This window comes from Tupaia chinensis, unplaced genomic scaffold (genome assembly GCF_000334495.1).
Source record: "Tupaia chinensis unplaced genomic scaffold, TupChi_1.0 Scaffold000117_1, whole genome shotgun sequence".
NCBI lineage: Eukaryota > Metazoa > Chordata > Mammalia > Scandentia > Tupaiidae > Tupaia > Tupaia belangeri.
The window spans coordinates 271,841-290,434 of NW_006159582.1; the positions used below are offsets into that span (position 1 = coordinate 271,841).

The following is an 18,594-nucleotide window of genomic DNA, read 5'->3' on the forward strand; positions in this document are numbered from 1 at the left end:
GCGAAGAGCCGGGTGCGCCCCGCCTGAGGCTGGGGAGACCAGCCGGACTCGGGGGAGAACTCTCGCCTGAGTACCTTCGGCCTCAGCACTCCCGGCCCCAGCGCGCCCACCTCTCCACGCCTTTCCGAGGGGCTCTTCGCACACAGTGTTCCCCCCTACTCCCCTCCCCGGAGCTCGCATTCTCCCGCGGTCTTTGCAGTGTCCAGAGATGCTCCGCCGCAGTCTCGGGACCCCTTAGGCGCCTCTTCCCGTCCCTGTGCCAAATCGCAACGCCTGTACTTTTCCAGCTCCCTCTTTCCCATTTATTCCCTATCCTGGGGTGTTGTATGTCTCTCCTGATGTGTTCTAGGAGATAATTGTAACTTTTAGGACTTTGTCTCACTGCCAAGCTGGAGGGAGGCCTTTCTTTTCTTCAGATTCTTCCCTGTCGTGCTTCCCATGTTGATTCTAACCCGCACATCCTGTCATTTCCATTTTTTTTTTCTTTTTTGCTTCCCTGTGACCCATCTAGCTACCTGCTGCCGCCCTGGTGGCTCCCGGAACCCTCGCTCGCGGCAATGACAGCAACCCCAGCGAAGCTGCGGCACATCAGTGCTCGGACAATTTGAAAGTACAATAGTTGATTTCTCCGTGCACTCACACCGCTCCGCTTGCCATCACTGCACGCCTATCGGATCTGAGAAGTCCCGCTGCTTGGGTTTCCTCTCCCTATACGCCCAACACCTACATAGCTTTTACAAACATTAAATATAATTAATAATCAAAAGACAAAGGAGAAAAGGAAGGGAAACATTACTGGGTTACTATGCACTTGCGACTGATTCCTTGGTTTTTTATCATTTTGAACTTTATGGAATACATCAGCAGCCAAAACGCCTCCCGGGGAAGGCGCCAGAGAAGAAGGAAGTGCAGGGTTTTTTACGCATTTGCTCCCTCCCGCCGCGTTCACCTGTCGGGTCTCCTTGCCCGTCGGGAGTCAGCTCCCAGCCGCAGCGGTCCCCCCACCTCGCACCGCACGCTTCCCAGGGGAGATAACAGTTTGAGCTCTGGGGACCTGGGGACCTGGACGGCGTCTTCCACCCTGGCGGCTCCGCGAGCCTTTCTTCCCCAGCATCCCAGCGGGTGCCGCAGTCGGGCAGGCCGGGCGCCCTGGCGCTCCCACCCCTTGGTAACTGAAGGTTCGCGGGAAATTTCGGTCCTTCTAAATCGTTCTAGGGGTTGTGCTTTCCTTTCAGGCTCTAAAAAGGGCCTCGAGTTGCGGGCAGCTGAGACGCCGGGGTCGAGGGATGCCCCTGACCGCTAGGCAAACGCCGCGGAGGTGCGGGCGCGGCACCCTGTCATCTCAGCAGGGACACCTCGGCGGAGCCCGCAGGTACAGCGCCCGCCAGCCGGCGGGGGAGCGAACGCCTGCGCAGCCGCCGCCTCCAACTCACCCCAGCCGGGAAAAGAGCGCGAGGTGCACGATGGCGTGTCCGCGCGTTTGTCCGGCGTCCAGTGCCCCGGGGTCTGAAAGCTGCAGAACCCCGGACGGTGGAGGCCGGAGGTGCTGGGTTTCCAGTTACTCTCTTCTGTCACACGTGAAAGCGTTTACCATTTCAGGCTCTTGCATGAGGGTCCCCTGAGACAGATACATACTGAGGGTCGGGTTCCCCCTAAAGACACGCTCGCCCCCCTCTGGCCCGGATCCTGTTCTTTGGAAAGTTGGCTGGTGACTGCTTTTTTAGACAGTGTCAGGAGTTGTACGGGCACCCAGAGGACTGATCCGTCTTAAAGGCAGAATCTTCTTGACATGAGGAGAGAGTCGTGAGTGTGTCACCTCTCTGGCTCCCTGGGTAGTCCAGCGCGCTCGCTGATCTGTGGTAGGTGCCCTTGTGGGCGACCCTGGCTCCACTTTGGTAGGTGCTGGCTTGGAAAGGAAGGCAGCAACTTCTCGGGGAACACGCTGGGCACAGGGAGAAACCCTATTCCCTTGGCCCCCTTGGACCAGCAGAGGAGCCCTCGCGGAGCCGAAGCCCGTCGGGGCGGGCGCAGGGCAGCTCGGAGGACACAACATGGGCTTGTGTGAGATGGAAATTTAGTAATCGCTTCTCTGCCGCTGTTTGTCTCTGCTCTGCCCTGCTCCTGGGCTTGAGGGGCCCCTGAAAGCTCCCTTTGTACGCTGGCCTCGGCCAGACAAGGTTTGATTCACCTGAAAATTGCCTTCAAAATCGTGGCCGAGCTGGAGTGCCAGGGCTCCGGCCTGGTCTCACCGCTCCCTAGGATCGCGTAGCAGGGGGGCAGGAGGACCTAAACTAAACATGTCAGGGCGTCCGATTTATTATTCTTGGCCTCTGAATGGTTCGTATTCCTTGAAACTCCCCCATCCACTCTCACTCAGGCCATGAGGCCGCCTCCAGAAAGGAGCCAGCGGGGGCTCAGCGGTGCCCTAGCTTCAGGCGGACCCTCCTCCTCTCCCTGCAGGGTTGCTGTGGTGGACCGAGTCGCAAGGCAGGTGGGAAAAGGGAGACTAGTCAGAAGCGCAGCCTCCCGCTTTCCACCTGCCTTTCCACCCCTTTCCCAACCGACGCCCACAGATCATCCCCTCCATTCCATGGAGGACTCCCCGGCCGGGACACACGCACGTGCTTGGGCAGGATAGGGTCCTGAGTGTCAATGCCAGGTGTGTGTCTTCGTTTACAGTGTTGGAGCGCTATTTCTGAAGGAAGACACCCGCAAGAAAGCCGCTGTCCACTTGTTCCCGCCGCGCCCTGCACCGACTGCCTTGTGAGAAGGGGCAGCAAGATGCTGCCCCAGGCATCGGGGCGCAGCGGGGTGGTGCACCTTCAGGCTCGGACCGGAGAGGATTGCAGAGTCAAAGGGGACCTGTTTTCGACCTGCCTTTCCTGTCTCAAGTCTGAGTCAGAGGCGCCTTCTGGTTGTGTTGCGAGGATGAAAGCGGGCATGGCTGGAATTGGGTTGAAATTCCAATGACGGTGGGAGTGGGTCTGGGAGAGAGCTCCGGCCGGCGTTGCTCTTTGCTCTTAGCGCAGGAGTCAGGTTGCTGCTTAGTTTGCTTGGTTTGCTTGGAGAGGGGCGACCCCTTGCGTCCTCCGAGGAGACAGACGAAGAAGTCTTTTTGGCAGGTGCAGTATGACTTTTTAAAGAATGGGGAAGGGGTGGAGGGTAGATTTTTGTTCAGTGTCCAGAAACTCAGAGTCAAGTTGTATGTGCACAAACTTACACGGATCATTTCTTTGAAAACCACTGAAAGAAAACTGTCTCAAATAAGGACTAGGTGAAGATTTTTCGAATGAGGAGTAAGGTAGTGGTCAAACTTAAAACAAGCCTGACTTTTGTACTGTTTTCTTTAAGAAGTAACTAAACTGGATATTTGAAGCATTCCTTATATTTTATAACTAAATATAACTCCACTTCCTTTAAGTCTTAAAATCACAACTGAAGATATAAGAGGAAGAAAATCTTTTACAACGATTTAAAAAATTATCTTATGAGTGTTTTAGTAAAGAAGTTTCTCACAAAGATACTCATTTGCCGAGTTAAATATTTCCAGGTCTAAACAACCATGGCGTATCCTCAGAAATATCAGATAAAACCACGTCAATATTTTGCTCTTTTTCTAAAAACAATCCATATTCATTTGTCTCTACTTCATTACAAACTAGTGATTCTAGTTGTTACAAATTAGTGTTTCCCCTTATAAAGAAACACTTTAAAACAGGACTCTTGCACTCTAGATTTATGTGTATTTAGTTATGGGTGAATAAATACACAATACTTTTTTAAAAATTCTATTTGGATCAATATGTAGTTCTTAGAAATTTACTAAATTGAACTGATTCAAGATAAAATGCAATCCTTATTCAAAAATCCCCCATCAAAAATGCTTTTATAAGTAAACCTTAGCTTTAAGTGCAGGATGCTAAATTAAAGTCCCTGAACACAATTATTAACTAATTCTCAGCTCTTCCTTTGCAGTTGGTTGCATTCAGTCTCTCAAATCCAGGTCATGCATGTACTAACAAAACTAAATATCATCTTTGCTATAGTATTCACCACAATACCTTACGTTTTCACTTGGATTATTCAGTTGGGCCCAAAAATACTACTTGGTGTGTAGAGACATGTGCTAATCCTCCCATATTACAGAGAGACAGTCTGAAAAGCAGGGACTCAGTCATCTAAACAAAGTCATATAGCCAGCAAGTAGAGCTTGTCTTCTGCCATGAATCTCGCTTACACTATATGCAGATCCATGCCATAGAAAAGATATCGGTCATGTTAAGCAATCAATATCATGGTCTTCAGACCATTATTTATCCAATATTTTTTTAACTAAATGAACTGTTCTGCTTAACAGGAAATTTTGAACTGATATTTATATGTATAAAACTTTGGTGACCACTGTCAAAAAATTAAATACCTAATAGTAATAGTGAAGCTTGCTAAATAGAATATAATATTATTTGAGTATCCAGAAAACATTGTAGGATCATAATGTGTCAGAGCCTATTGATAGAGACATCAGATGCTATTTAGTATTCTTTATATTTGAGCCCATATATTTATGGCATTTTAACTATTCAGATTCTAGATAAATGCAAGTTTTGAAAATACACTATTGTGAAATCTATCAAACTTGTAAAAGCCCTTTGAAGTCCAATAAAAAAGAATGGATTACAAAGGCAATTATTTTAATGGTAATAGACTAGAAACGGACTTACTGAAATATACTGGTCATTGCTCACGGCACTGGTTCAGGTGTTGAGCCATTCTTTGAGATTATATCTTGGTAATTTATATTACCAGCCTGTAAAAATAACAAGTTAGCTAATATACATTTTGTAATATTAATTTAGAATGAAAGTTTGGTTTTCATATTGGTTGCAATCCATTTTTTTCTGATTTATCCACATTTGTCACCAGTCTACCCAGGTTTATTATTTTGAATCTTTATTTTATTGCCTGAATGTGCAGGCACTTGCCAGAAAGAGACAGTGAGAGAAAAAGAAAGGCAGATGGAGAAAGTGCCCCCAGTGGGATTTGTTCATGCCACAAATCCTCCTGCTCCATTTCTCCATGCCGTTGAGATGTGGGGAACCAACACCAACATGTCCAACATGATTTTCAAGCTGCTGGAGCTGGAATCCCAACTGCAGTTGCCCATGGGATCTGGCTCCTTTAACCACTATGTTATGGAGCTGACCCCAGTCTACCTTGTCTTTGAGAGAAACGTTTCACAGAGACATGAACTAAATTTCCTGGAAAAACTGTACACTGTGATACATCATGAAATAACTGCACAAATACAAGAAGAATTCAAACTGGTAGGTAGTAGTGGCAACATCTAAATACGAGCAAAAACATTATCCTTTGTAGATTTAATTTAATAATCATTGCACTATTGAGCCATTTCTTGAATATACACTCATTTATAATATTTTTAGTCTCTGCTTATCATTTCAATAGGATTTTTACCAAGAACATTAGAAATGGTCATTTTATTTGTCATATACTACATGCATATTTTGAAAAATCATAATGTGTGCTACGGAAATGATGGAATGTAAATTTTAAATGGTAATTTTAAAATGCTCTCTCTCTTTTTTTTTTTTTGGTCCCAAATCACTATAAGCAATTGGGAATATAAGTTTAAAATTGATATAATGTCATTATTTCAGTATTCCTGTTAGCTTGAAATAGGAACCATACTTCAGCATATAGGTAGATAAACTTTACTAAATCATTTCTCTATTAAATATTTCCCTGGCACTTAATATTATACAAACTAGGTCCCCAGAAAGCAATGAATGGAAATTATAATGCATAGTAAAATTTGATTTTCAAGTTATTATGGGAAACCCTTGTTATATACTACAAAATAAATATTTTAGTCATTTGATCATTTTAGGTGACTTGTATATGAACAGAGATCTCCAGATTACTATTAAGTATCTAAAATATTTCATCATTAAGTGATTTTTAAAGATGCAATAGTTCTCTTGAAATTTACATAACATTGACAGAATACTATGTAGAATGGTTGGAACCCTATGTAGCATTAAGATCAATAGGTAGATCCCTCTTCAATGATAAGAATGAATGAACAAAAAATAAAATTTTCTAGACATAGTGATTTACTAAATCATCTTTCCCCCTTTATCTCTACTCAAATGATTCATTTTTGACATTGCCCTGATCTCCCTTTTCCCACTTCCTCTCTATTCATTCACACATCCCGTCCCTACCCCCAAAAAATTCTCTTTCCAAGTAATGGATTCTTGAAATACCTTCATGGTGGATATTATGTTTCATGAAATATAAGAATAAACTTTGGTTACAATTAGGAAAACGTTACTCAGTTTTGAGAGCATGGTAAGGCTCATGCAAGACAGTGTGTTGAAATTGCATGTTTGACTTGGTTAGAACTATGTCTTTTAACAGTGCATGGTAGTGCTGTCATTCTTTGGAGAATGATAATGTGAAAGAATAAAGATATGTTGCATCATAAATGATACTTTTTTTCCCTTGCTTTTGATTGTGAGGGAAAATGTAGTTTTCCCTAGTTTTAATTGTGGACTCTTCTCAGGTTCGACGTGATTGGATTATCTAAGAGTTTGCCGTCTGTTGGACAACCTAGTAAATTTAAAATGTTTTGTAATTATTCCTTAATGAAATACATAAAGGATAAAATAAGCATCGGTATAAGGTGCTACCCATTTTTTCTGTTTATTTAATTCAGCTCATCAAATCTCTTCTTTCAACAATTTTACTAGTATTTTAAATAATCATTTGGCAATACAGAAACGAATGGGATATTCTACTTGCAAGAGTTGTGGGGGTGCTGAGAATTCTAAATGTCTAAGTGCCATTGAGTGGTGAGAAATCTCATTTTTCTGCTCCAAAGGTTTCAATAACATGAGGCTTTTAAGCAAAATACCCAGATATTTTTCATATGTGAACAGTCTGAATGATTTATTTTTTTAAAAGTATGGTTGCAGTCTTTTTCCTTTTATTTTTCTAGAGGGTGCATGCACTCTTGTGAGAGAGAGAGATAGCCCTTACAATGTGAGATAGTCATATTGCAATCCCTTCTCCAATGTTTCTCCGTCCTATGGGGATTTAAGGGATGCATGCACATATGTATATCCAGTGTGTTTGGGGGCTACTGGGTCCCGAAGTCAGAGTATGTATTCAGCCACATGGAATAAGCCTTGTGAGGCACACCACCAGCTGGTCCAGGTTGTAGGTATCTCTTATATGATAGGAAGTTTTCTGTCGTATCTGTAATATCGGCAAGAGAACTAGTTACCATGTGCTATCACTAAAATTCTTTTGAGAGATTTTTAGGGAAAATTGAGTAGTATAAATTTAATACATATCTAACAGCTTTTTTTCTTTAAGCATTTTATTAGTTTTAATTATTTATTTAACTTTATTTATTCATTCATTCATTTTTATTTTGACCAGAGAGACACACACACACACACAGAGAGAGAGAAGGTGAGAAAGCAAGCCACCAGGTCCATTCTTTTGAGAGATTTTTAGGGAAAATTGAGTAGTATAAATTTAATACATATCTAACAGCTTTTTTTCTTTAAGCATTTTATTAGTTTTAATTATTTATTTAACTTTATTTATTCATTCATTCATTTTTATTTTGACCAGAGAGACACACACACACACACAGAGAGAGAGAAGGTGAGAAAGCAAGCCACCAGGTCCAGGATTTGAACCATGGTCAGCCATGCGGGAGCATCGAGCACTTTAACCACCACGCCACCACTGGTCCCTATATCTAATAGCTTTTAATAGTATTTGTATGCAAAAATCTAATCTAGTCTTCAAAATACTACTTTTTTGGTGTTCTATCTTTAAGAATCTGATAAACAGCATGTATCATAAGTTCATGGTAGAGACTGAGACATGAGAAGGGACAACCCCCAGTATATGTTGCTAAAAGTAGATTAAGAAGTTGAATACCTGGGATCTGGACCCATCACTAGTATTCTTGTTTGTATGACCCAGGAAAGTTCCTTTAGCACAATAGGTTGCTCATCTACAAAGTGGAAAGGTGATTCCAAAAATTCTGATCCAGGAGATTCTATAATCTTCAACTTTAACCTTTTTCCACGAGAATATAAATCATGCCTAGGGGGTTAAACAGTCTTATCTTATTCAACAGTGTTTGGCAGATAAAGATTAAGAATGCAAACACATATAAGCATTCATTTATTCTAAGCAGATTCATCACATAGAGTAGCCATTGATTCACTTATCAAAGTTAGGACTAAACAATGATATGCTCCTTCCTTCACAATTTCTAGTGTCTGGAAACCATAGCTTCACTGACAGAAGCTCCATCCTGTCTTTGGACTGAGGCTCACATGGAGTTGGTATGAAATACCAACTATAGCTTCCCTGACATGGTAGGCTCCCCAAGGTGGTCTGTGCTGAAAAGGAGAACTGATTCCAATAGTCCAAGTTTAAGGTAACAGAGGCTTTAACAGTGGATGACTGACCAAGAGATTATATACAGAAGATAATGCTTTTTAATCATATTGATAGTTGGTTGCAGTTCATTGGCTACGATAGGGAAAGAGAAAAAAGGACTATTTGGTATTAAAGTTTGGAACAGGACTCAGATTTGGATGAAGCGAAAAATGATGGAGGCAAATAGGCAAAAAGTTGGAGAAGCAAGTTTGGTAGGAAACATGTTTCATTTGAATTATCAGTACTTTGAGGAGCCAATAGGATATTGAAGAACTCAGAAGCAGTTTCAGAAAGGAGTAAGGGCTAAGGACAGATGCTTTAGAATTACTCACGTAAAGGGAAGAGTTGAATTCATGAGGTAAAATCTGCTGGTGCCTTGTTTGTTATTATCGAAAGTGTTCGCAGGGCTGACACTGAGAATCACTCTTCTTAGGTGTGTCAAAATAAAATTAATTACCTTAAGATGCTTTGTCTGTTGGAACTAGTTCAGCCTGTAGTTCTCAAGTGTAGTGTCTCACTTTTATAGTACTCTCTGTATTACATAAAAGAATGGTCACTGGTATAATGAACTGCGGTTGTTAAGTTGCGAGAACTTTCAGTGGAAAATTACACTTGCAAGTCTTATTACCTGTGCAGCTGTGTTATTTTGCCACATATCATGAGGACATTTGAAAAACTTTGTGGTAAGGGGCCAGACAATGGCACAGCTCTAACACAACTGGACTCACACTGGAAGGTCCTAGGTTTGTATCTCATAGCCTCCTACACACCAAGCGTGCTTGTTCATGCCTGTGATCCAGGCTGCTAGATCCTGGAAATAGATCACAGCCTGAAGATCCTGCTGGAGATCTCTGTCTCTCTTTCTCTCTCTCTCTCTCTCTCTCTCCTCTCCCACCTTTTTTTTTTTTAAAAAAAAGGTTTTTGCTATAGGGCACATGTGCTCACCAGAAAGACAGACAGAAAGCAAGAAATCACCCCCCAGGGAGGATGGCCATGCCACAATCCTTTCTCCTCCATTCTCCTCTCAGGATTTTGGGCACCCACACATATGCACCCAGCATGACTTTAAGCCACTGGATCTGGGACTCAAACTACAGTTGATTACATGGGAGTCCAGCAACTGAGTCATTATGCAAACTGCTGGTTCCTCTCTTCCTCTCTCTTGTGGAAGAAATAAACACTTCATGACAATGAAAGACTAGTTCCTGTCAGGTGTAAAAGTGATTATTATTATTTTTTTTTAACCATCTCATTTGGATCTAGCATCCGGGACTCGAACTGCGGTCAACTACATGGGAGTCCAGAGAAATAGCCATTATGCTAACTGCTGGTCCCAGCAGTCCCTTCTTCATTCTTCTCACGGTTTGGGACATACATGCACACATCCCCAGCTTTTTTTTTTTTTTAAGATACCAGTTCTGGGATTTGAACTGCACAGTCAGCCATGTGGGATCTACTTACTTTAACCACCATGCCATTGGCTGGCCTCAGCATTTTTCATTCAAGCAGACTTCTCAACAATGTGCACTCTCTAAAAAAAATAAGAGAATCTGAGGATGGGATGAAACTTGAAGGAGTCCGTTAATCTATAGTGTGGGGATTGTCTCTGTCACCTCTCTACTGAGCAATTGCCCAGCCTTAGTGAGAGCCAGGCACTGAGCTCTCTCTTTGGTCCTCCTATTCATTCTGAGGCTTCTGTATCAGACGTAGTCTGTTCTCCTCTTCATCCTCTTCTGAGGATTTGGCATGGCATGGTGTTAGATTTAGTTACCTTAAAACATCTTTCTAAAATGAATATACAATAATGTAATGTACTATTTCGCTCCCAAAAATTGTCCTCAGAAAACTAGCTGGTAAGCATATTTATAATTATACCCCAATACAAAGCACATTCCTGAGAGTAAGTGGTAAAGCATCCCCCATTTTATAACCACATAATACAAACCACCACCACACAATATAAAATAACAGAATTTGCGAGCTGCTTATTTTAGAACACTGTTTTCTTAACATATGCTCCATAAGCTTGGAGAGAAACAGCAGCAGTTTCTCATTGTTGTGTTCTGTCGTACAAAGGGAACTCACAGGTATGAACACAGCTCAACAAGGTCTGTCATATAAGCAGAGTCTCCATAAGTCACATTTTGCCAATAAGAAAGAGGGGAAAAAAACATGCCTGAGTAGGAGTGAATGTCTCATGGCAAAAACAAACAAACAAACAAACCTATAGCTTTGTAGCTCTTAGAACCACTGTTATGTTCATATGAACGTTCTTATCATATACATTCACATATTTGTTAAAGTGTTTTGATACTAATTATTACTTAGATAACCTTCAGTTTTAATCACCTGTGAGTGCTAGACCCTCTATTTGATGTTTTCGCAAATATTATCTCATTTAATCTTCACCCACCCGTATAGTCCCACTCTAGTCAACCATTCAATGAGATGCAGTCGTCCTGAAATTCCAGTCTAGCTCTCACTCCAAAGCCAATGGTCCTTCCTTGATTTCCCTTGCTTTTTCACTCTCTCGCAAGTTTTGAGACAGGTACTCGAGGAAACCATGGAGCATTTTCTCAAACTGTCTTTCTCTCTCTCTCTCTCTTTCTCTTTTGAGAGAGTTTTGCTCTAGGGCATGTGCAATCATCAGAGAGACAGACAGAGAGAGGATGTGAAAAATCACCTCCTAGAGGTAATGGCCACACTATAATCCCTTCTCTTTCATTCTCTTTTTTTGGGGGGGCACACATGCACATGACCCCTACGTGAGTTTCAAGCCACAGGCTGTGGGACTCAAACTGTAGTCAGCCACATGGGAGTCCAGCACCATAACCTCTACGCCACCTGCTGACCTCTCTCTTCCTTTCTCTTACTCTCTACTTTCTACTCGTTCTCGCTTCCTCCTAGTTTATCCAGCCACAAGTCTTTTTCAGACATTTATCATTAATATAAAAGTTGCTTCCAGTATTCAGTAACTCTCTTTTACATTTCTTTCTTTTCTCTGTCTTTGTTCTCTCTAAAAAAAAGCCTGCCCTAGTAGTGGTTTTTAAATATTAAAGTTGCTGATTTTTTTTTATTAGAAGCAATAGAATTGCATATTTTAAATGAAATACTCAACTTATTCTTCCCATCTATGATGGGCATAGCCAAGAGAAGATTAACTTAGGCATGAGGATGTGGGCAAAGTCTATAATTTTGCAGTTAAATATCAAAATCTTTCTATGTAATTTATAACCACAACAGATACTTCACTGGCTAGTTTTTGCTATCCAGAAAAGTTATCTTTATGGTGCTTCAGAAAATCTGTTATTTATATTACTCTTACCATGAGCCTTAACAGTAACCTCCACTCCAAATTTTTGCTTTATGAGTCCTGGAACAATAGTTTTCAACCTTGAGTTCACATTAGAATCACCTGGGTATCTTTAAAAAAAATACCAATGTCCAGACCCCACCCTAGCCCACATGAAACAATTTCTGGGGATGGAGTCTGGATATGTATATATTTACAAGTAGTCTTGGTGATTCTAACATTCAGTGAGGGCTAAGAAGTATTGTCAGACCCTTAACTCAAAATAAGTGTTGAAAACAATGCCAGTTTTATGAGGGCTAGACAGGCAAAATAGGCATGTGTAAAGTGTGATAAGAGGTAACATCTATGTCATTGGAACAAATAGGAGTTTAACATGTAATCTGATAGCCGTGTGTTGTCTATTAATAGAATCTTGTGACATTTGTGGCACTGATGATGTAGGCATGATAGTATCAGATAAAAAATTGTCTCAGTCAGAGTCTAAGAAAAGGGAGCAACATGCACACAATAGGCCATGGTGGTCGATTTAGTAATTGCTCAAAGTAGTGCTACTCAGAGAGGTGCAAATCAGGGTTTAGTGCTCACTGCTGAATGACACTGTGGTTCATGAGAGAATAAACAGAACATCTGTACAAGATGGGTGTCAGCCATATTCAATTTTAAAAATTATTTTTTTAGAGGTTTTTGCTGTAGGACGCATGTGCTCTCCAGAAAGACAGAGAGATATAGAGAGATAAAAAGTGAGAAATAACCCCCCAGGAGGATGGCCACACCGTAATCCCTTCTTCTCCATTCTCCTCTTGGGACCTTGGGCACACACACACATGCACCCGGGTGAGTTTAAGCCACCAGGTCCAGGACTCGAACTGCAGTCGACTACATGGGAGTTCAGTGGCATAGCCACTTTGCTAACTGCTGGTCCCAAAATTATTTATTTAATTTTACTTATTATTATTTTTACTTTTTAATTTGCTTTAGGCCACATGTACTCGCTAAAGAGAAACAGAGAGAGAAAGCTATCGAGTCCAGGATTCAAACCATGGTTGGCTATGTTAGAGTCCAGCACTTTAACCACCTTGCCACCTGCTGACCCTAAACTCAATTTTTTGAAACTACTTAGTAATAAACAACTGTCCTTTGTTATTTTCATGGTTTTGTTTTGTTTAATGTCTTACCAGATGATTGGTAATGTGCCCTAGAATCCTCCTTACTGTTAGGAAAAACGTAATAGATCAGAAACTGCCTAACAAGACATAAATGTCAATTTCTTTTATAGTTTCTACAGTTCCTGACTAACTTTGGATTGACTACTGGTAATCAGTAAAACTGCTATAAATAACATCGCTCTAACTCTGGCTTAATGGGTTAAGTTCTGTGGTAGGTCATTTCTCTACAAACACTGTTTTTACTTCACTCCTAGTATGCTCTTCCTTTATCTTCATTAAATCTTATTTATTGGTCTTTTCTAGTCTATGAAGGATTTTCAAACCTTGCTATAAACTGGGGAAAGCTCCATGTAAAAGTGAGATGGAAGTCTGGGCTTCCTGTCAGACTTAATTCTGCTTGTTAAGGGGGCTCTTTGGGAAAATTGGGTTCCAATGAGTCACTAGGCCAAATCCCAATAACCACAATTGCCAAAAGTAATTAGACTGAGGAAAGCCAGGCTCCTTGGGAGGAGGGTCATCCCAGCAAGCTTGAGCCATTGCTCCATGGTCAGACCTAGTTACTCGTCCCTAAGGATTGGGAGCAATCATGAGTTACAGAGAGCAGGAAATCCAGCAGAAAATAATGCTTTTCCATCTATTTTTTTTTCCTCAATAAGCTATTTACCCTAAGCAAGCAAGAGAGAAATATGTCCTCAGTGCCTGCATAGTCCATGTCACCATCCTCTCATAAACGGTCTTGTGGTTTATGCCTGCTTGAGTGCTCGACAACTCCTGCTGTCATCACAGCAAGAGCTCCTCCTTCCTTCCAGAGCAGATCAAAAGAACACAAGGACTTCAGTCTAAGGCATCATAAAAGAGGTGTCTGATTAGGATAGAAAGGGATAGGAAGGAGCCCTTGTAAATATCCTTAGGTCACTTTAGAGAGAACATTATTGAACAACACTTAGCAGTAGGACAATGGTAGTACATTACATCAGGGCAGTAATTCTAAAATCCACAGGGCCAGCAAAAGGCTAAGAGAAAACTTAGGATTCCTGTACTGAAAACAATACCTTTTAGAAATGTGCTGTGAGGAGACAGCAGGTGGTGTAGTGGTTAAGGCGCTGAGCTCTCACATGACCGATTACGGTTCAAGTCCCAGACTTGGCAGCTTGCTTTCTCACTTTCTCTCTCTCTGACTCTATGGTGAGCACATGTGTCCTATAGCAAATTAAAATGATAATAATAGGGACCAGCAGATGGCGTAATGGTTCTGTAGCTGGATTTCCACAGTCAACTAAAGTTTGGGTCCTGACCCAGTGGCTTAAAACTCAACACCAGTCACATGTGCGAGCATGCTCAAAATTCCAAGAGGAGAATGGAGGAGAAGGGATCGCAGTGTGGCCATCCTCCTTGAGGGGTGATTTCTTGCTTTCTGTCTCTCTGTCTCTCTAGTGAGCGTACACACACTATAGCAAAAAGTCTCTCTAAAAAACAAACAAAAAAAAAATAAAGAAATTATAAATAAAATTAAATAAATAATTATTTAAAAGTAATTTTTAAAAAGAAATGTGGTATGGTAACTAAGTAGAAATTACAATAAACAAGTCATTTTAAACTTTCAGTATGTGAGAAATTAGAAGACGATCAAGCCTCTCCATAGGACTATATTCAAGTAACACAATTGTATCTGTGCTTAACAACCAAAGTCAAAGTTTGCCTTCGAAAACATGGGGCATTGCCTGGACTACCCACTATCACCTCATGTGGTGGATCTTCAATTGGACAAAGACACAGCACTCCCTCAGGCCACTTCAAGTAGTAACTTTCAAAATCCTTTCTGATTCAGAAAGACTTCAATATATTTTTAGTGCTCTTTTGAGTCTAGACTATTAGCTCTCTATTTAAGCATGTGGATGGGTGATACTGCTTATTTAAAACCTACATTAGTTTTCTTGTTTTTGTTTTTGATCAGCTTTCTCTAGCAACTGGCAATCTCCAAGTATCATTTGGCAAATAAACTCTGGCCTCATGCACTGTGTACACCTTAAAGTTACAGTGACCTGGCTTGTCACTGACCAATATAGTAGAACAGCATATTTGGCTTTTTTTAAACCTTGAATTTGGCAATAAATCTAAGAATAGAAGAATTCTAACTTTTAAAACAGCAACAAGGGCCAGCAGATGTCATAGTGGTTAAGCCTCTGGACTACCACATGACCAACTGAGGTTCAAGTATTGGACTTGGCGGTTTGAAACTCACACCAGGTTAGTGTGCGTGTGTACCCAAAATCCCAAGAGGAGAATGGAGGAGAAGGGATTGCAGCATGGCCATCTGCCCTGGAGAGTGATTACTCACTTTCTGTCTCTCTGTCTCTCTGTCTCTCTGGCAAGCGCCCGCAAGCTATAGCAAAAGTCTGTCAAACTCAAAACAAAACAAAAAATAGCAACAAACATTGACCTGTGTTTACTTGTATTCTTACTTTGGTAGTGTGTAGTTTCTGTTATGGAATACAAAAGATGTAAACCAATGTTGCTTGTCCATCAACTAACTGGGCACATACTGAGGAGTGGAATTTTGTTTCTTACAGAATTTTTCTGTTTTCCAGAATTGAGACACCTATTTCATGCCATCATTGTGATGATCATTCTTAGCCCCCTCCATAAAGTTTGAATATTTAAAAGTCTCTCTTTCAAGTAGCACATTTTTATGACATCAAGCCAACTTTTCAATTTTGTCCAGAGCTTGACCTACATCCAAGATTTTAACACAGATCAGTAGGATTCCCTTAAAGATTATTTAGGCTTGCAGGATCATGTAGATGCTGCTTTACTCTAGTACAATCTAACAGTATTTGCCATTGCAACCAGCACTGAACTTCTAGCACCTAGCGGCTGATATATGTATATTTTCAGGCCTGTAAATATTGTATTTCTATGCTTCAGAATTTAATTTCTATTTTTAATACGTTTTGTAAAGATATTTTTACTTATTTATTTGTTATTATTATTTATGCTTTAATTTTACCAGAGAGAGAAAGAGAGGGAAAGTAAGAAAGCAGGCTGCCAGGTCTGGGACTTGAACCTCGGTCAGCCATGTAGGAGCAACTTAACCACCATGCCACCTGCCAAGCCCCCAGAATTTAACTTCTAACAGAGTAAAGAGGAGTTCAGGATGAACTCCAGACCATCAGGCTACCTCTACCATCTTGAGAATCCATGAGAAATCCCACTGACATTCCAGAATTTCACTTCAAACTGTTAGCCTCTGAGCTTAATGTATTGTTCATGCTGTAAATGCAGAGTTTATAATCCTGGAAACCTTTATGTAATAGTTTTTAGCTGAATTATTTCATTCTCAGGCTGTTGGACAGAAGTGCTCAGGCTCATCAGATGGGAACATGTTTCAAATGAAATTTGCCAAGATTTTCAGTGAACAATAATTTCTTCACCCTTCCTAGTCCAAACTCACTTCTCATCCACTGCCCAAATTCTAGTCCAGTAGTAAGATGAGTTGAACACATTTAATTTTAGAATCTTCTAAAGAAAAAATAGACAATCAACTGAATTAATTTACAAAACGCTGCTGCATTTATCTTGGCAGATTTCATCTCCCCCCACCTGGCCCCAACTAACTCTTATAGGATGACTCTACTTAGCAACTCAGGCAAAGAACAAGTCATTTCTATGCATTAAGTATCTTGAGGACCATTATCAGAATAAATTTGCTGTTTCTTCACGCTTCTTGTCCAAATTACTTTTCTCATAGACAATTTATTTATTGGATCTCTAAAATCTAAATAATCCCTTTACCTTAAATCTACAGCAAATGGAGAGTCACTTTTATAAGAGCAGTAAACTAAAGTGACTGTTCAAATACTTCATTTGAATCGCTCTACACACTGAAGTACATTTTTGTTAATGCTAATCCTTTGTATTCTAGCAGACAACTCTCTGAAATTCTAGGGCTGCTTAAAATTATATGACCAGGAATCTTCTCTCCCCCACTCACCAGCCCCTACTTTGGGAGTATGCCAGCAATTTTGCAGGATTCATTCTGACAACTGTTCTCATGTAAATATTTAGAGAAATCCTTTCCATTAGAGATTAAACAAAGTGTAAGTAACTGTTCCTAAATGATAGATCTTATTACTGTTTGGAACTGTAGGCTTTATGCTATTTGATACATACATCCCGATACTGTACACTGGAGTGAAGTCTACCCAAGAAAAAAGCATTAATAGGTGAATTACAATGAACTGTATGTAATTTGAACTGCAAAATATTATTTTAGGTTATCCTTATAGGGTTGACTTTTTATTTAATGTACACAGAAGGTAGGGGAAGTGGGTCTATTAAAATTGAAAATAGGGAAATTGGCTGCAAGTATTTTAATGGTATGAAATAGGTAGAGGGCAGACAATTACAAATTTTATTCTCACCATGCTAGTTCAAATACAGTTCTTAGTGGTTCCATATTCTCAGCAAAGTTAAGTAACGTATCTGAGATCTGAAATGATATAAACTCTGGTTTCTACCTTATTATTATTCAAAAAGTATTAAAATGGATAATGGCTGAGCTCCAATGCTTATATCAAATATGACTTAATAGAGTACCTTAGGCACTCTAAGCATCAAGAGGTGCAAACCTTCCTGTCTACTCTTTTTGGGCTTTCCCTTTTGCATGACATTTTAAAGGATTTCTTTTTTTTTTTTTTTTTTTTTGGAGAGGTTTTTGCTATAGGGCATGTGCGCTCGCCAGACAGAGAGAGAGAGACAGAAAGCGAGAAATCACCCCCCAGGGGGGATGGTCACGCCACAATCCCTTCTCCTCCATTCTCCTCTTGGGATCTTGGGCATGCACGCACACGAGCCCGGCATGAGTTTAAGCCACCAGGTCCAGGACGCGAATCACAGTCGACTACGTGGGAGTCCAGCGACATAGCCATTACGCTAACTGCTGGTTCCCAAAGGTTTCTTATATACTAGGAGATTACACAGCTAAGAATGTTTAGTATTGGAAACTTCACTTGACTGAATTTCAAATTAATTCTGCAAAATGAAAGATACCTGTGATATTTGATTATAAAAGGTACATAGCCTTAGGCTAGTTATTTCTTTCTTTCTTCCCTTGATGATTTAATCCTACACTAAAATATAAAAAGCCACGAGTTTTAATTCAGCATTTTTGTTCATAAGTCATAATCTAAGAGTTCTTGTTGGTATTTACAGTTTGCTAGAGGGTACATGTGCCCTCCAGAGAGACACAGAGAGAGTGAGGGGAGGGGAGTAAAAAAGCGCCCCACATGGGGAATGGTCACACTATATTTACTTCTCCTTCGTTTCTCCCTCTTTTTAAGGTCATGGGCACACATGTGTGTTTTTCAAGGCACCTTGTCTGAGACTCAAACTACTCAGTGGCCATGTGGGATCTATCCACTGAAATACCATGCCATCAGTTGGCCTTGCAGTTTTTCCTTCTGTAGAGTAATGACTTTTTAAATTTACAATAAAGTTTGTTTGCCTATGAAAAAACATTTTAGGAAAAAGATGCTATGTAAATGTTAAAACACCTACAGTGGAATTTGACTACTCCTGTTCTGCTTCAAATATGTAATAGCAATCATTCCCTGCTGAGTTTCCTGC

General features: G+C 40.8%; 1 protein-coding gene across 1 annotated transcript in view; it reads left to right on the plus strand.

Annotated features, from left to right (window-relative positions):
• The first annotated feature begins 509 nt into the window (after positions 1-509).
• RSPO3 (R-spondin 3) overlaps positions 510-18,594 on the plus strand; it is a 96,466-nt gene continuing 78,381 nt past the window's right edge. The window contains exon 1 of the mRNA XM_006144257.2: positions 510-902. Within this exon, the coding sequence (XP_006144319.1) occupies positions 806-902 (97 nt within the window). The 5' untranslated portion in view covers positions 510-805. The remainder of the gene's footprint in view (positions 903-18,594) is intronic.